The 19,126-nt window shown below is 32.5% G+C and overlaps 2 protein-coding genes across 3 annotated transcripts in view; both read left to right on the forward strand.

The window, feature by feature from the left end:
* The window catches only part of LOC108911720 (chondroitin sulfate N-acetylgalactosaminyltransferase 2), a 218,456-nt gene that overhangs the window by 157,478 nt on the left and 41,852 nt on the right, over positions 1-19,126 (forward strand). The window lies entirely within an intron of this gene.
* On the forward strand, positions 860-3,607 carry LOC108912446. Of its 2 annotated transcripts, XM_018717702.2 has the most exons (3): positions 860-998; positions 2,318-2,833; positions 3,196-3,607. In XM_018717702.2, exons 2-3 carry the CDS (start codon positions 2,687-2,689, stop codon positions 3,394-3,396), a joined length of 348 nt encoding a protein of 115 aa, XP_018573218.1. In that variant the 5' UTR covers positions 860-998; positions 2,318-2,686; the 3' UTR covers positions 3,397-3,607. The 2 variants fall into 2 exon arrangements, with proteins under 2 accessions (XP_018573218.1, XP_018573290.1); XM_018717774.1 differs by lacking the exon at positions 860-998 and having other exon boundaries at positions 2,220-2,833.

The following is a 19,126-nucleotide window of genomic DNA, read 5'->3' on the forward strand; positions in this document are numbered from 1 at the left end:
AGTTCCTGAAAAAAAAAATAATTTCTAGCTGTCATACAATCATAATTATGTCAACTACTAGAAGTGACGAAACATAAGAAAAAAAATGAAAAGTCGATTATCTCGAAAACTATCAATATTTTAATAGGGATCATAACACAAAGTCCTGTTAATTTTTCACGTAGAATTCGATAATGCCATATAGGTTCAGGAAAAACTGAACACCCTGTATATGCAAATATATTTTCATTTTGTACAGCTCGGGAAAGTAGTCAACTCCGTAGAAAAAAAAATTAAGTTATATCTTTTATTAAACTAGATATTAGACTTACGTACACTAGGTGGACACGGTGTATGTATAGGTTCAAAATTGTTACTTTTTGTGGAAACTGATTATTCTCATGGAAATAAGACATTTCTACTTTCTCATGCATCTCGAAAGCGAAGTGTTTCACTTTTTTAATAAGTTTGTAATGTATACAGGGTCTGTCAACAGCAGCAAGCACAATAGTTCGGAAATAAATAAAATAAATATTGCACTTCAACTTAAAATAAATAGAGGTGCAAAAGATTAACTTTATTCTAGATTTAATAATTGCCTGAATTAAAATCAAATGTGGAAGGTCTGGAAAAATAGTTTTATATCATTGCAATATCTAAACAGGAAGCTTCTAGAACCACATATTTACTAGAGATAATAATACTGGGTGTTGCAACGTTTACGATATTTTCGTAAAATGAATATTTTCACTTCACGTAATAAAATATTAATTATTTGCAAATATAATAAATGTTATCTATCCCACTTTTGCGCTAACTGTTATAAAATGAGATGAAATTATTTCTTAACGTTAAACTGTGTTTACATGAGAGAAGATTTTCATTAGATTACCCACTTCCTTTATTTAAATATTATATTTATTAATTACAAAGTACATATAAACTGTGCAGTGGGAATACATACTCAGAAAAGCAAAATGAAACTTCTCTTCATTGTAATTGTAATTACAATTTCACAGGTAAGTAAATTTAGTTTTATATCGCCACTTCAAATTTTTTTATTGTTATATATTATGTATATAAACATATCCATTTAATAAAGCGATTACGTATATGTAATATTTATTTTGATTTGTAGGTATATACAGGGTGACCCACTAAGGTCAGCGAGGTAAGATATTAGAGGAAGTATAGGCTCTAGAACTTTGGAAAATAAAATTTGATGAATAAATCGACCAAGAGAAATCGTTGGAAATAGTTTTCAAGTTCGTAGCTCGGCCGCTAGTGGGCGCAATTTACATACCAAAACATAGGGTAGAAATATTTTCTATTCAGGTATATTAAATAAGATAGCCGGACGGAAATAGGACGCCATCTATAGGTTTCCATATTGAGGTAAATGACATTACGCAATCACCACGAGATAAAGCATGAAAAGACCTTTCCAACGAGGTATAACACTACGGGCTTTTGATGAGCCAATCCTTAAAAAAAAATCATTTTTCTGATCAGATATTAGGGGCTTCCCCCACTCTTTCTGTCGAGGTAGAACAAAATGTCAAAATGACAAAAGTTATGCGCAATGAATCCAGCTATCCATATTTGTACTATTTAATATACCTGAATAGGAAACATTTCTGAGAAAAATACAACTCTTTGTTTTGGTATGAAGATTGCGCTCCCTATCGGTCGAGCTACGAACTAGAAAACTGTTTCCAGCGATTTCTCTCGATCGATTTATTCAAAAAAATTTTCCGGAGTTCTAGGGCCTATACTTTCTCTAATATCGTACCTGGCCGACCTTAGCGGAACACCCTATATAATATAAATTTTTCTTTTGATATCAGTGTAAGACTTTTTAATTTAAAAGTAAAAAATACCAGAAATATTACTATGATTTAGATATAATTCAAGGAATTGTAATTAATGATGTTTATCAGTAATTTTAATTTAAATTTGTTTTTTAAAATGTGTTGACAAATTCAAATATTGCTGCAATACCATCGCGATTGTAGGTTTGGTTGTGTTATCAGATGACTTAAGCCTAGACTGCTGCAAGCCAAGAAAATGTTTCAAATATCCTTAAAAAAAAATCCCAAAAGAGTAGTTTTAAATTTAAAAAATAGTTTTTTATTTTCATTGTTTTTTTTTCGTTGTGATTGTTTCTGAATTTTTAAAGAAATGTTATTGAAAAAAATACAATACAAAAAATTAAGAACTTTTTGAGTTCTATGTCGTACTAAAAACATACAACTTAAAAAACTGACATATCATTTGCCCCACCTTCAAAGAACATACCTAGAGCTTTAAAAAATTTTTTCACATTTAACATCTCTAGCTGCATGCAATCAGTCTGGAAGAATCCCTCGTCGCACCTTACGCAAACGCACTTCAAGACAACATTGCCAGCACGCAACTCCAACAACAGATAAACTCCTCAATGGCCTCGATAGTTGCAAACATGGCCACCTACGATTTATATGCAAGAAACTTAACTTATTAGGTCCTTGAGGAATACCGCACTAGCATTTCGCAGAAGGTCTCCACTTTCAAATCAAGCGTAAGCCGCGTGCAAAGTAGAAGTCGTGCTTTTGCGAGTGAAAAAAATATTGTTGTAAAATGTCTTTTAGAAGAAGGCCAGTTAGATCTTTTAGCTGACCAAGTCAACGAACAGGTTAAGAAGTGCGCAACTGTCGCGCTGGCCGAAATGGTGAATGTCATTAGTGACAGCTTAAATGAAGCTCAGACTTTCATGACTATACCTCAAGTTATTGGGAGGGATGTCCAACGGTGTGGACTGTCCAATAGCTGCAGATGGGATATCGTTGGGGATGCTATTTCTCAAGCTATTCAGGTAGTATCTTTTCTTTAGCACATTTTTTTCTGCACAATATAAAGTATTTTTATTTTTCTAATTATTTTTAAAAATGTGTGCCTCTATTTTGTATTTGGTTTACATACGATGTGGCTTTACTTAATTTAATACGGTACTTTATTTATTTATTGGAAATTATTTTTTTCGTATCAATATTGTTATATTATGCCCTAATCTGAAGAAGTCAAGTGTATTGTTTTCACTCCAAAATACACTATTTCGCAACTACAAATTCAATCGTTATGAAATATGTTTTTATATAGTTGTAGTATACAAAAATGAAAATAAATGTTTAATATTTATTTCTTACGCTCAATTTGTTATAAACATTTATCTTCTAGGTTCCTCCTAAGGTATTTGCACTAGCAGCGAAAATACAGTCCATTGCTCTGCGTACTGTAATGTCAATAGACAGTTGTGGATTACAGGGATTGCGAGGAATTACTCAAACTGCAGTTGGTATGCTGGAAGACATCTTCCTCTGTATCGGCAATGGCTTTAATCCTGATAACCCTAGTACGAATGCCAGCTTAGCAAATTAAAGGCAATACCTCTTTAGTGTCTGTTTTGTTTTAATTTTTTATAATTATCGTATAGATTTTATGTTAATTTTACATTTTAAATGGGACACACATACGTAAATATTTGTGTAATGTTTAATACAAATAACTGTATAGTTTCGTTATTCCTATGTATATTTTGTCTATATGTACCTGTTTGTGAATAAATGCGGAATATTTTAGGGGGTGGTTGCCGAAGTTATTTTGTGAAAAAAAAGTTCATATAAACGTAGGTCGAAATACGCTTCGTTTCCGAGATACAGGGTGTTTAAAATTTAATATTTTATTTATTTTTATTAATTATTTCAAAAAGTTTTGAACATCCTGTATTTCGAAATCGAAGAATTTTTTACCCATATTCATTTCAACTTTTAATTTTCAATGAATTTTTACTTTGACCACGGTTTATTAAGAGACTCTTAAATAAAAAATTAAGAAAACCTACAATAAAATGTTTTATTTTTTTCCTCTAAAACTGTGAAAAAAATTGAAGACTAATTTCATTCAGAATTGATGGCGGATTTTAAAAAAATATCAAAACGGGAAATAGTCAGTGGCGTACCATTTATTTTTATTAAAAAAGGATGTGACATTCTCGCACGAACGCCACTGGTGCAAGTTGAAATATTCGGATCACCCCAAAAACACCCATGCCCTTGTTTCAGTTAAAGAACAGAGACTTATTTCGATCCATTTTTATTAAGACTGTGAAGTGGAAGGGAGGGAGACGTGTAGTAAAAAATGTTTGGATATATAAAGAATTGCATTTTACTCATAAATTTACAAATAAAAAAGTTTTTCATCTTCAGGATACAATCGCGGGACACACTGTGACTTCAATTAAATTCAACTAGGAACTTGGAGCACATATCCCAACATGGTTCGGGGCGAGTTGACTTTTCAGTTGTATTTTTAGACAGTCCAGAGCTATTTCAGACTGTTTATGAATTTGCAATGCGAATTTAATTAAGTCTTGAGGTTGGTAAAATCAATAAACATTTAAACCGTTAAAATAGATACAACAAATAAATAAACTCTGGCACAAATTTCGTTGATTTGTAAAGATTTTACGTAAATAAATTGTGTTTATTACACCTAATTAAAATAAATAAAGCAAATAAAACTACTTAGGAAATAAACATAATAAAACAATATTTTTTTTACTGCTACTAAGTAGAAATATCCAAATATCTGTTACAGTCGTATATAGAGGGCTACATTTTTTAATTGTCCAATACAGGTATCTTTCTTATTTCAAGAGATACATACATTTTTGTGCTAAAATTTTGAAAAACAATTGAAATACGACCAAAAAAATAGCATAAACTCGGTTTGGAACTATTCGTGATCAGCATAAAATTCTGTATATTTTTGCTCATTTAACCATTTCTGCATCTCTTAATATAAGAAATATATCTGTATTGGACAATTAAAAAATTGTAGCCCTGTAGAAATCAAATTTTTTTCATAATAAAACAAAATCGATGGATCCGTTTGTGTTTATTTTTTCTGTAAATTCTAAATCGAAGGCCGTATATTTTAGAGAAATCGTGTTTAGTTTGCTCGTTGCACTTTTTTCAATTTTTCATTATTCATAAAAATAATTCTCCTCTGTTGCGAAATGGAACATATTGTGTAAAGTGAATAAACCATTTTACTGTTAAATATTAATCGGGGAATAAATAAAAATACAAATTTAGCGGCCGACGCGACGCTTGTAACATTTGCAGCTGTAGTAAAAAACGGGTTAATAATTTAATACCTAACTGGGAGTATTTCCCATTTGAATATTCAGGCTCAGCATCGACTGAATTTTTCATAGCAGAGCTGCGTTTAGTTATATATTTTATAGTTGACGTGGATTGTTAAAAATAATATAAAATCGCTGGAACAGGTCAATTAGTAAATAGAAATTNTTTCATGATGCTGTTATCATATTCAAAGAATTATACAGGGTGCCCCGGTACTTGATACTTGTTTTTTTTTCATACGGGCCTTCGTTAACAAGTTACGGGCCCTCAAAGGTGAAAATTAAAAAGTTATTTTTATTTACAGTCTAAACTGTTAACTTCATCATGATGCAAATTTGGTGATCGATAACACATGCGCACAGCTTGTTTTTGATGCAAGTGAAACTGAATTATGCCTAGAACGCCAGGGACGGACTATGCCTAATGGCGGAGGCGCCAGTCGGTGTGCAGTGTGGCATAAAATCACAAATATTTCCTAAACTGTTAATTTTACCGAGTTGAACGAAGAGGGCATTATCGTTGGCAAATCCTTCAGGGAAAATTCTGGATTGGGCACAGTCTGTCCCTGGCGTTCTGGGCATAATGAAGCTGTACGAATGTGTTATCGATCACCAAATTTGCATCATGCTGAAGTTAATAGTTTAGAGATTGTAAATAAAAATAAATTTTTAATTTTCATCTTTGAGGGACTGTAACTTGTTAACAAAGGCCCGTATGAAAAAAAAAAAAATATGAAGAACTGATATTATTTTGACCTCATCTATTTGTACGCGACTTTTTTGTATCAAGTACCGGGACACCCTGTATAGTAATATTTAAAGATACATATTTAAATTTTCATTTTAAAGTTAACTTTATTTATAAAGGGAGTGCCACAAGAACGGACCAATCATCCCATCAATCAGTACGAGGCCTGCTTGTTTTTTTATTGCCTGCAATTGTTTAAATTTGGCAACTAATCTTTCCACAGTTGTTCAGGTCGTTCCTTCTACCGAAAATTTCAGTAATTTGCGCACAATATCAGCTACACACTCTTCGTACTTGTAACGAATTTTCACAATCTTCACTCGCTCATCTGTCATATAGCGCTTCATTTACAATTAGTCTAATTGCAAGGTATTTTCTACAACATGTGATCCTGCACAATACTGCCAACTCTTCGGAACGAAAATGGCGCACAATTCAACTCCTGTGTTACTTTTGGGACACCCTATATAAGAGCGTCGCTTTATCTGAGAATGCACTTCTACGAGCAAGGAATAAGATGGTAAGGTACTAGTGTATCTTTTTTTGTATTATACACCGTGTCCACCTAGTGCGCGAAGTCCAATATCTAGGTTAATAAAAGATATCTTAATTTTTTTTTCTACAAAGCTGGCTACTTTCCCGAGCTGCACAAAATGAAAATATATTTGCATATAAANACATTCTGTATAAATCAATTAGGATTTCTTGTAGATACAAAATAAACTTAAAATTATTAAAAAATGTTTTATTTCCTTATCAAAACCATTTACTAAGTATCTTGGCAAATGTCAAAATTTGAAAAATACTATAATATAATAAAATAATAAGTAAGAAGAAACTGTCTGTATTTATTTGTGGCATTAAGAATGTTAGTTATAATTTGGATATTTTGCCATAGTTTGAAGAAAAAAAAAACTATCAACTCAATACTGAAAACTTTTGCCTAATAGTGAGATGCTAGAGACATACATCTACATGTATAAGTCTGGTTACGCACCGGAAAAACAAATACACATCACAATAACACTATGACGTTTCTGAAACCTCTACTTTCGTTATCAAAGCAGAAGTGAATTAGAAAAGTACTGAATATTAGTTTTTCGCTACATTTTCTGTTTAACTAAATAATCTGTTCTCAAAAGTATTGACACTTGACTATTCCTATTTGTATAAGGGTTTACTTTTAAAATTTTTAAAATAATATATAGAGGATATAAGTGAGAAGTCGTTTGCATACGATAGATGGCGCTGTAATCAGTTCACAAAGTATAAAGTGTTGCCTACTCATTAGGAGCTAAGTAGTAGTAAGCTTCCAAAACATTACGTGGCGCTGTTTCGCGGTTTATTGGCAATATTAGGGACATTTCATTCTACGTTAGTACTATATTTTCTATGGATATAACGTGAATTGTTTTAGTTCCAATTAATTCGTTGTTAATTTTGAAAATGGTTTAAGCGAAACACAGAGAATTAAAATTTTATAAGTATAAGTAACCAAAAAGTTTGAAGAAACCGGAAGATTTACCTGGATCAGGAAGGCGAAGAACAGTAAGCGAAAATGACCGTCAAAAAGTGATGAATGTGAAGTTTTTTTGAAATTTGAAATTGAATTTAGTTACTACAAATAATAATTGGTAATCAAATACCTTCCATATTAATTTATTATTTCCGATTTGGTCTCTCAGGTTCTTCGAGACGTCTCCGAAAGATGAAAATGTTTTCTTAAAAACGCTTGCATCTGAAATTGTGCGGCAATTTAATTTTAAATTTTCACTTAATGTGCTACTCCGCATATTATATTTTAAATCTGAAATTAAAACAGAATCGCAGACAATTCCTGGATCTTGGAGAATTGCATCAGAACCAGAATATGCAAATAACATAAAATTATCACCGGGAGATTTACATTTCAAATCCCTTCCAAGGCGTAAAAATACCATCAGCATCATTTAAAGAAAATCACACGCTCCCAGTGAATAATATCTCTCTCAACATTAAAAACGCGATTACGAATGCCTCGGAGGACATTTTTGTTACCTTTAAGGATCGCTTCAATATTTCACCTTTGCGGAAAATTCATTCCGCATTCCCTGCAAGATTTGTTTGTTTTTCTTTTAAATTAGCAGGAGATTCTCTTAAGTCTAGGCATTGTCCGAGCAGTACTAATTCCTTTCTTAAAGTCGAATCCGCGAAGTAATTAATATCGACGACTCCACTTGTTTCTATTTTTCGCCTGTCGACGTCTAGTGCTGTATTTTATCCTAATTCGGAATTAATTAAAGATAAAACGAAGGTGAAATATCCACAGCGGGTAGCAGAACTAATAAATTATTTAACCGGTTAGTCTGTAATTTGAAATGTTAACGAGAAAAATAGCGCAACTAATTGTAAACTTTTCAATTAACATTTAAATTACTTCGTAATTTTCTACACGTTTAAGGGAAGTATTTTTATGCGAGAATGTTGTGCTTCCCGCTGCGTAGCTTGTTGACTGAACTTTACATGTACAAAAACATCGTTCAACCTACCTGAAATAAAAAATTTCTACAGACCCATAACATTACCGACATTTTTTTTAACCTAACATTGATTTACACCAGCAATACCTAGTAATAAATAATGATCCAAATAAAAACTAAAAACTATTTGGCCAAATGAAAACGAAACAGAGCCAATTTCAGGAACTGCGTCAAGATTGCAGAAAAACATTCAGACCCATCAATTTTAGAGTAAAGGGGGACATTCTTTGCTGGTATTTTTGACTCCACCACTTTCACCCCCAAGCAAGGGTAAGCATCACCCCAAAATATTTAAATGGCGTTGGGGTTGAGTAATATTTCTTTTGAAAGCTCTTACAATTCTCTTTACAACAGACTTTAAATTTTATAATTCCGCCAAATACTTATTAGGAATTTTGATTTTAAAGTTGAAACTTATGTATAAACAATTAGTAACGGTAAAAATGTCAGTCATTCGAGTTAAGTACGTCAATGGTATAAATTTAATATTTCTTGCGTTACATTGGTTTTTGGCGATTTGTTATGACTTTCGTAAAAAAAAAACACAATTGTAAAAAACAGAAATGAATGCTATACACACACAATGAACGTAAAATTAGTGGATTCCAAATTATTTTCTAGTATTATTTGGAAGCGTTGGTTGGTAGTTTATTTAATTGTGTTTTTGAAAATTAAACACTATGGTTTATTCCATTGCGGAAAGGGTAGATATCATTTCGCTTTACTTTATGAACAATAAATGTGCGAATAGAACAGCTCAGCTATTTAATGAACAACATCAAGATCGACATGTCAGGAGGAAGTATGTTCTAGAGTTAGTAAAAAAATTTCAAGAGACAGGGAACGTAGCCAATAAAAAACGAGAAATTGAAAAACCTATAGTTAATGAAGCTAGTGAAGTTGCAGTTTTGGGACAAGTTCATCTTGATCCTACATTAAGTACGAGGCAGCTGGCATCTGTGTCTGGGATCAATCGAACTAGCATACAAACCATTTTGAAGAAGAATAAATTCCATCCATACAAAATACATTTAGTCCAGGAACTTCATGAGGATGATTATGACCGCCGTTTGCAATTTTGCGAAATAATGAGTGAGCGAGCAGGGAACGATCCACAGTTCCTTTTTAACATCTGTTTTTCTGATGAATGCAGTTTTTTCTTGAACGGGACGGTAAATCGTCACAATTGCCGCTATTGGTCCGATTCAAACCCAAGAGTTTTTCACGAGGTGCATACACAGCAACCGGAAAAATTAAATGTATGGGCTGGAATTTTCGGTGACCGGCTGGTGGGTCCTTTTTTTCTACCTGGTAATTTGACTGGCCAAATGTATTTGCAATTACTGGAAGACGCTATTGACCCTGCCTTGACTGATATTATTGAAAATGTTCCAGAGTATGATGAAGATCATTTGATTTTTCAACAGGACGGTGCTCCTCCGCATTATGCGTTAATTGTCCGTCAGTATTTGGACCAACGTTTTCTACGGAATTGGATTGGGAGAAGAGGCAGCATTGAGTGGCCTCCACGATCACCGGATTTATCGCCCCTTGATTTCTTTTTGTGGGGATACCTAAAAAGTAGAATCTATAAAACACGTTGGAAGATTTGCGTCAAAGAATCGTCGACGAATGCCGTCGAATCACTTCGGAAATGCTTCGGAATGTGCGCCAACGTTTCGAACAAAATCTTTATTCTTGTATGAAAGTGGGCGGTCATCAGTTTGAACATTTAATCAATTAAGTAGTAAGTAAGCAACTAAACATAATTTAAATTATAAAATGTAAATTTTTTTCGAAGTATTGGTCGGAATTATAAAATTTAAAGTCTGTTGTAAAGAGAATTGTAAGAGCTTTCAAAAGAAATATTACTCAACCCCCAATGCCATTTAAATATTTTGGGGTGATACTTACCCTTGCTTGTGGGTGAAAGTGGCAGAGTCAAAAATACCAGCAGAGAATGTCCCCCTTTAATCTAAAATCGACGAGTCTGAGCGTTTTTCTACAATCTTGACGCAGTTCCTGAAAATGGTTCTGTTTCGTTTTCATTTAGCCAGCCTGTATAATGGATGCTAAAATACTTACCCGATATATTTTATTTGTTACCAGTGATATTAAGTCGGCGTATAGCATTGTTCATTAGCAGGCATATGTTTCAAAATAGAGAGCCTATAAATTTACGACAACAATGTGAGGCAGTTAATGGGACATGCTATTAATGGCTTATCCTTGCTTCAGATAAAATCCTAATTCCTTTTTAGGGCGCCCCCCGTGTTTATAGCCTCTTTGTCACGATATGTGTCACTTCCTTATCCTTCGTATTTATAAGGGTGAAACCGTTCAGCTTATCTACAGGTACTTAAGCGGGTCTAGTTGTTTCTGCCCCTAATATGATCTATAAAGTTTGTATGAACATACTAAATGGCTCGCCTGACTATTAGACCACTGTTTCTGGCCACTAGATACAAGGTGATTTGTCTGAACGTGACAAGAATAAAATAACTGAAATCATATAAAGTCATTTTATGTCTTGAGGAATAGGAGTTTGGATAAATCTAGTCCTGGTTGCAGTTCAGCAACTAAATCAACAAATAAGAGCTTCAAGGATAATAAATACACAGTTGCATGACCTATATCAAGACCGTCGTATGGTATTTTACTTATTTTACTTAAGTACCATTTAAATAACTACATCTTTAATTTTTTCATAATAGAAGCAGCAGGAGAATAACTTTCCATTGTTGTAGAAGCTTCTTGAGAGTAATGTATGATGTATCCCATAAATTTAGGAACGAACTTCCTTATTTTAAATTTACTACCTTAAGGAGCTGTTCAATCGATCTACCTTTTAACAACAAGTGCTATATAGGGTATGTTGCGTTATGGGGCGATCAGGACCAGAAACTTTTACAGAGGCTTCACTTCTGTAGTTATTCACCTTTATTGCTCTGTAATTGAATGGTATCAGGCTTTACATAAATAATTCTACCATAAATTATTTAATTTTATGGTAGAATCAAGTCCACAGTGAAATGTTTTTGCAGTTAATTCAATACGATCCTATTAAAACTCTAATATTAATAAATGCAGTTGCTTTAATGATCCAATTAATTATGGTAATGGTAAACTAGATGAAATGTACTTTATTATGAAGACAAAAATGAAAGCATTACCAAATTAAGTAATTAATTTTCTTTGGTACCAAATATCTGGCTTGCAGAAGGGATCTAACTTTATAGACAAGCCAATAATTAAAAATTACTTAAAATAGAAATTAAAAGTGAACTACCCAAACTTAGTGTCTAAGTCAATGATTGTTTTGATTTTATTTTTAACACTGAGGTACATTTTTAAAAAATAGTCCATTTTAAGTGCCTACCTTGTGTCAATTCATTTACGATTCACCCTGTATTGTCTGCGTCCTTTAAGATAGAAACGGCTTCCTAGATGTTCCTTACTTAATATTGACTAAATCTGCATAGTAAAAGAGATAGACTCAAGTAAAATCCAACTGACGACTTTTCATTAACGTCTTATTAGATTTTAGACTACCATAAATTTTTCGTCCTACTTTCATTTAAAGTAGAGTGACCTATTCCTCCTTTTAAATCCTTGCTATTTGAAATGCCTGGAAATCTCATTTCGTAACTTAAAATACTTCATATTTTGCATACGATATTTCATTCTAAATGTCGAATGTAGTCTAATAATAATAATTTTAGATCATTGTTTATAGTCGCTAGTGATGTTTCCAAGGAAAATATTTCTTTAATTATTCGAAAAATGGCCTCTTTTATACATTTTGAACTGAAGTGGAATATGAAAATGAATAAATTGAAACGTTTTATTTATTCAAGCTAATTGAAAAATTGTACTGCTTTATGTATTCATGTATTCAAAAAAAAAAAAAAACGACGGGAAATATTTATATTACATAATTTATAATTAAAGGAAAAGTAAGGTCCTACTTCTCAAAGATAAACGCCAAATATACATAAAACACTCCATTTACCCACATAAAACCCAAAGTTAGGAAAATTATAAAACATACTTTTATTTAAAAACTTCACTTGGCAAATAAGATAAATTGTAACCGAGCGGTAACTCTTTATATAATATTAAAAGTCGCTGGATGAATACTAACGAACATACGTGCTGGTAGAAATAAAAGAAACGTATAATTTACTGCGTTCTGTTTGTTTTAAAATTCATTTAAATTAAATCCCTTTGCGTGCGGAAGAGATTGGACCAAACTCACGTCCCTATTAATTTTAGGTTTAATCGATATGGGTAAGAGTAGGTCGTTACGTTTGTGTACAAACAGACATGCATCGTAAAAAAAAATTTCATATTTCAATCAAAGTAGGGTGGCCAAATGAAAACGAAACAGAGCCATTTTCAGGAACTGCGTCCAAGATTGTAGAAAAACGCTCAGACCCGTCGATTTTAGATTAAAGGGGGACATTCTTTGCTGCAGCAAGCAAGGGTAAGCATCACCCCAAAATATTTAAATGGCATTGGGGGTTGAGTAATATTTCTTTTGAAAGCTCTTACAATTCTCTTTACAACATACTTTAAATTTTATAATTCCGCCCAATACTTTGAAAAAAATTTACATTTTAAAATTTAAATTATGTTTAGTTGCTTACTTACTACTTAGTTGATTAAATGTTCAAACTGATGACCGCCCGCTTCCATACAAGAATAAAGATTTTGTTCGAAACGTTCGCGCACATTCCGAAGCATTTCCGGAGTGATTCGACGGCATTCGTCGACGATTCTTTGACGCAAATCTTCCAGCGACGCTGGCTGTGTTTTATAGATTTTACTTTTTAGGTATCCCCACAAAAAGAAATCAAGGGGCGATAAATCCGGTGATCGTGGAGGCCACTCAATGCTGCCTCTTCTCCCAATCCAATTCCGTAGAAAACGTTGGTCCAAATACTGACGGACAATTAACGCATAATGCGGAGGAGCACCGTCCTGTTGAAAAATCAAATGATCTTCATCATACTCTGGAACATTTTCAATAATATCAGTCAAGGCAGGGTCAATAGCGTCTTCCAGTAATTGCAAATACATTTGGCCAGTCAAATTACCAGGTAGAAAAAAAGGACCCACCAGCCGGTCACCGAAAATTCCAGCCCATACATTTAATTTTTCCGGTTGCTGTGTATGCACCTCGTGAAAAACTCTTGGGTTTGAATCGGACCAATAGCGGCAATTGTGACGATTTACCGTCCCGTTCAAGAAAAAACTGCATTCATCAGAAAAACAGATGTTAAAAAGGAACTGTGGATCGTTCCCTGCTCGCTCACTCATTATTTCGCAAAATTGCAAACGGCGGTCATAATCATCCTCATGAAGTTCCTGGACTAAATGTATTTTGTATGGATGGAATTTATTCTTCTTCAAAATGGTTTGTATGCTAGTTCGATTGATCCCAGACACAGATGCCAGCTGCCTCGTACTTAATGTAGGATCAAGATGAACTTGTCCCAAAACTGCAACTTCACTAGCTTCATTAACTATAGGTTTTTCAATTTCTCGTTTTTTATTGGCTACGTTCCCTGTCTCTTGAAATTTTTTTACTAACTCTAGAACATACTTCCTCCTGACATGTCGATCTTGATGTTGTTCATTAAATAGCTGAGCTGTTCTATTCGCACATTTATTGTTCATAAAGTAAAGCGAAATGATATCTACCCTTTCCGCAATGGAATAAACCATAGTGTTTAATTTTCAAAAACACAATTAAATAAACTACCAACCAACGCTTCCAAATAATACTAGAAAATAATTTGGAATCCACTAATTTTACGTTCATTGTGTGTGTATAGCATTCATTTCTGTTTTTCACAATTGTGTTTTTTTACGAAAGTGATAACAGATCGCCAAAAACCAATGTAACGCAAGAAATACTAAATTTATACCATTGGCGTACTTAACTCGAATGACTGACATTTTTGCCGTTACTAATTGTTTGTACATAAGTTTCAACTTTAAAATCAAAATTCTAAATAAGTATTGGGCGGAATTATAAAATTTAAAGTCTGTTGTAATGAGAATTGTAAGAGCTTTCAAAAGAAATATTACTCAACCTCCAATGCCATTTAAATATCTTGGGGTGATGCTTACCCTTGCTTGGGGATGAAAGTAGCGGAGTCAAAAATACTAGCAAAGAATGTCCCCCTTTAATCTAAAATCGACGGGTCTGAGTCTACAATCTTGACGCAGTTTCTGAAAATGGCTCTGTTTCGCTTTCATTTGGCCACCCTTATAAAAATGATGGATGGCAACCATCATCAACAGTAATTATTGTTTGTGTCAATTTGTTTGTTCATGTGACACTTAGCGTTAAACTGCTAAATAAAAAATACATTAATTTACAACTGAAGATTATACAAATATTGTTTTTGTACAATTTCTTATCATTTTTTAATTTAATTCGCTTTTTTCCCGCGAAATTAAAACGAAAATGAAAATGAATTAGGAACATTTATTATTTTTTAAATATGCGCCTAAAGAATCTATCAAGACCTGAATTTTATATTAAAAACCAGAGCGCCTAACTGGGTGAAAACTGCAATTGACTTTTGATGAGGCTCCATTGTCAACGAAATTAAAACGCAACTGCAAATAACTCGCGCAACCTTTTTAATTTAAACTTATTAAGCAATACAAATAGGTGTGGGAAAATTCGCAATTGGAAAACTCATACACATTACCTCTTTCAACACACAAAGATAATATTTCCTGTTTATATTCGTAAATATTTACTTGGATACACAGGTCTTTGTATGCGAAATGCAAATATAATGGTCGGTTAATTCGGCCCCACAACAGAAGTTAAAATTCGCTTTGTTCTCGCCCGATGTTCGCTGTATGATTAATAGCTGCGCCGTTTTTTGCTAGTCTCTCTCGCCCAAAGGACCTATTCACCTTCCGGGAGTCCTATCAGTTCCCATCGAACGAAATTAATTAATTAACATTTGTAACAATTCCCAAGCAGAAGCAATCGATAGCACCTTTTTTTTTGGCTTGGTAGATTCCAGTTGGAATTAGAACCAGCGAAGAGCTGCTGTCGTCATCGATTAAAAAAAAGGGAATATGTCCGTCTACCACAAAAGGAAAAAATGCTGACCAGAATATACAGTGTTGAAACAACAGTTAATTAAATAAAAAAATAAGTTAATTAAAGCGAAAGATTTAAGTAAAAGTTTTACATATATCATCGAAAATAATTCTTCCATTATAGTAAGAGGGGGAAAAATTTATTTCATCAACGCTTCGGGAGGTGCTAGATAGAGTGTTGGACTGTTGCGAGCCTCTAGCCTTTACAAGAAAATTTATCCCATTTGTAGAGGCTGCCTAGGCATTATCCTAGACCTGGACTGGAACTTGCATGTGGAGAGAGTTCTCTACAAGGCATCAAAGCACATTTAATTGTGAACATGTCGACGACATTGTGAAACATCTTGGGGTATAAGTTACAAACAATTACATTATGACCACATATGGCTCGACAGTTTGGTGGTTTAAAAGTCTTCAGATTACAACCAAAGCCAAACTCTCTGGCTTATGCGGACAAACATCTTTGGCGATAATTGGGAATCCTCCTGGACTTACTACCTCTTCATGTACCATTGGAGAATGAAGCCAGAAGGCCAATATACAGACTAAGGGCAAAATGCTGTGGGACACAAGAGATTCACGTACACACAACATTCTGTTGATGACCTTGGATATTATTCTAATGGGGAAAGTTAAATCTAATCGGAAAAGATGTAAATTATTAATAGACCAGGGCGGATCTGGCGAAATATCCCTACTTCTTGGATGTAAGAGGGGGCAAGCTAATTTTTACAGGAATACCTTCAGTGCAACTCACATAATAAAAGTATAGATTCCTAGATCTGGACGAGGTCCGGAACATTTTCAAAATTGCAAAAATGTTTAAAAAATATAAAATAATACCTGTTTTATCTGAGTTTTTTACTTATATCTTGGAACCTATGCATTTTGGAAGAATGTTGAAGAGGAAAAAAAGTGAATTGAAGTAAGAAGAAAAATGAATGAAATAATTTTTTAAAAATATTTTAATTGCTCCGAAGGCATTCTAATTTTGGTAAAAAAAACTGTACAATATAATAAAACAACACACCAAATTTCATTAAAATCGGTTAGATAGTTTTAGCAAAATAATTTTTTGAACAAAATTTTGAAAAAAAATTTCGAATTTTCAAAATGTTGCACAGCCTCAAATAAAGCATGCAGATACTTGAAAATAATTTTTTCACATAGAAAAGACCGCTCAACCTTTCAAATGGTTTTTGAAAAATTCTAATCAGTTGATTAGGACGGCCACAGTAAATTCTTTTTTTTATTTTTAAACAATTTGCAATTTAGTTTTTTCAAAAATTATAATTTTAAAGTACAATTTTTTCTTAATTTTATCTGTATTTAACAAAAAAATTAATTTCCAAATATTTTTTTTATGTCTTTAAACAAAAGTTATTTAAATAATAATTATAACTAAATAATAAATATAATTAAATACATTCATATTCAGTGTTGAAATATATATGTAAACAAATTTTTTCACTGAAAAAAAAAATGCAATAGCATAGGGTAAAATATACAGTATATTTAATGCATAAATAATAAACTTTGTTTATNTTCTAATCCCATGTCTCGCGAGCCAAGGAATTCGAATATCGTAATGCCAACTTTCTAATTTGCACATATTTTGTTATAAGCAAAGTTTATGCATTAAATGTACTTACTGTATATTTTACCCCATGCTATTGCATTTTTTCGATGAAAAAAATTTGTTAATAAGAATGTATAATTATTTAAATAATTTTTATTTAAACGAATTAAAAAAAAATTTTTGGGAAATTAATTTTTTTGTAATACAGATAAAATTAATTAAATAAATAGTACTTTAAAATTATAATTTTTGAAAAAAACTAAATTGCAAATTGATAAATGTAATTTAATTGTTTAAAAATAAAAAAAAAGTGTTAACTTTAAAAGTTTACTGTGGCCTAATCAACCGATTTGTATTTTTTCAAGAATCATTTGAAAGGTTGAGCGGTCTTTTCTATGTGAAAAAAATTTCAAACATCTAGATGCTTTATTTGAGGCTGTGCAACATTTTGAAAATTCAAAAACATTTTTTCGCATCTTTTATTATACTCTAAAGTTTTTTTATCAAAATTAGAATGGCCTCGGAGCAATTAAAATATTTAAAAAATATTATCCAGAAAACTTGATTATTTTGCCTTTTTCTCATCAATTATTTTTAAACATTTTTGCAATTTTGAAAATATTCCGGACCTCGCCCAGATCTAGGGATCTACACTTTTATTATGTGAGTTGCACTGAAGGTAATTTTATTATGAAGGTTATCTAGAATGGGCTAAATATTTCATGTCCCAAAAAAACTGTCTAGGCGATTTTTGTATTTTTTTTGTAATTCGTGTAAATAGTGTTTAATTTAATATCTTGCAATGTACCTAATCCATTTACCAATCGTAATAATTTACTTTGGAAATTGAAGGCTATAATTGAAATTAATATATTTAATTACAGACACAATTTATTCCGCACAGTCCGACTGCAATCGTTATCAATTTCTCAAAGAAACGGTGATTGAATTTCGAAGAGCTAAAAAATAAATCGTACTCATTTGTTACTGACACTATTAATGAGTACACAGCTAAGAGCGCAATATCAATTTCTCTTTCATCAAGCCACTCAGATAGATCGTAAACGTTTAATCAAAATAATTGCGTACTATAAAATAACCTGTAAACTTTTCGAGTGAAATTACGGCGTGTGCCAATTTCAACTGCGTACTTCTCTGTCTGATTTATTATTCGACATCCAAATTTAATAAATAATAACGGAAATCACACAGTAATAAATGAATAACGATAAATGAAATCGTCTGATTTTTGCAGCATATGACATACTTGAAACCTTCGAGTAACTGGTGCCAGGATCCTCTTCCAACGGCGTTTAAAATTTCTTGTTCTAAGTTTCTCCCTCTCCGAGTTTATTCATCTAACTGCAATATTTGGTTATTATAAAAACTGTTTACAGGAGAAGCTTTGAAAAAAGTAACAATTTTTCGGTCGCCTTTTTCTTCAATATCTTTTTCGATTTTCATTTCTCGATAATGTATATTACAGGATTATTAAAATGTTAACAAGGGTTGAGAGAATTTTAGAGTAAAGGAAAATTACATTTTTCAAAGGTAATTATGCTTTTGAGGCCATCGTAAACGTCATATTTATAGATACCCCAGATTAAGTACAAAAGGATTTTTGTACATGGTCCAGAAGTCGAGATAATGAAGATTTTGACAGTAAGAGGGCTTTATACGCCCAGTTGAAGAATGCGAGCGCGGGCAAACGAAATACAAACACAGCTGCATTGGGCCACTGGACAATAAATCTCAGCTGTTGACAAGTGGTTGACAAATTGCCCAGCAGTGCAGTGCAGCAATATGGAATTTGGTTGTGATTTAGGTAATTTTAATTTTTTATAGGCACCTTTTATTAATCATTGATACTACAATTGCGAATGGGATAAATAATATTATTACAACATGTCATTTTGGAGACCTTTTGAAACGGAACAAAACGAAATTTACCATCAATATAATAAAATAGTTTGAAGACATAA

Source organism: Anoplophora glabripennis, unplaced genomic scaffold, assembly GCF_000390285.2.
Source record: "Anoplophora glabripennis isolate ALB-LARVAE unplaced genomic scaffold, Agla_2.0 scaffold1, whole genome shotgun sequence".
In the NCBI taxonomy this organism is placed as follows: Eukaryota; Metazoa; Arthropoda; class Insecta; order Coleoptera; family Cerambycidae; genus Anoplophora; species Anoplophora glabripennis.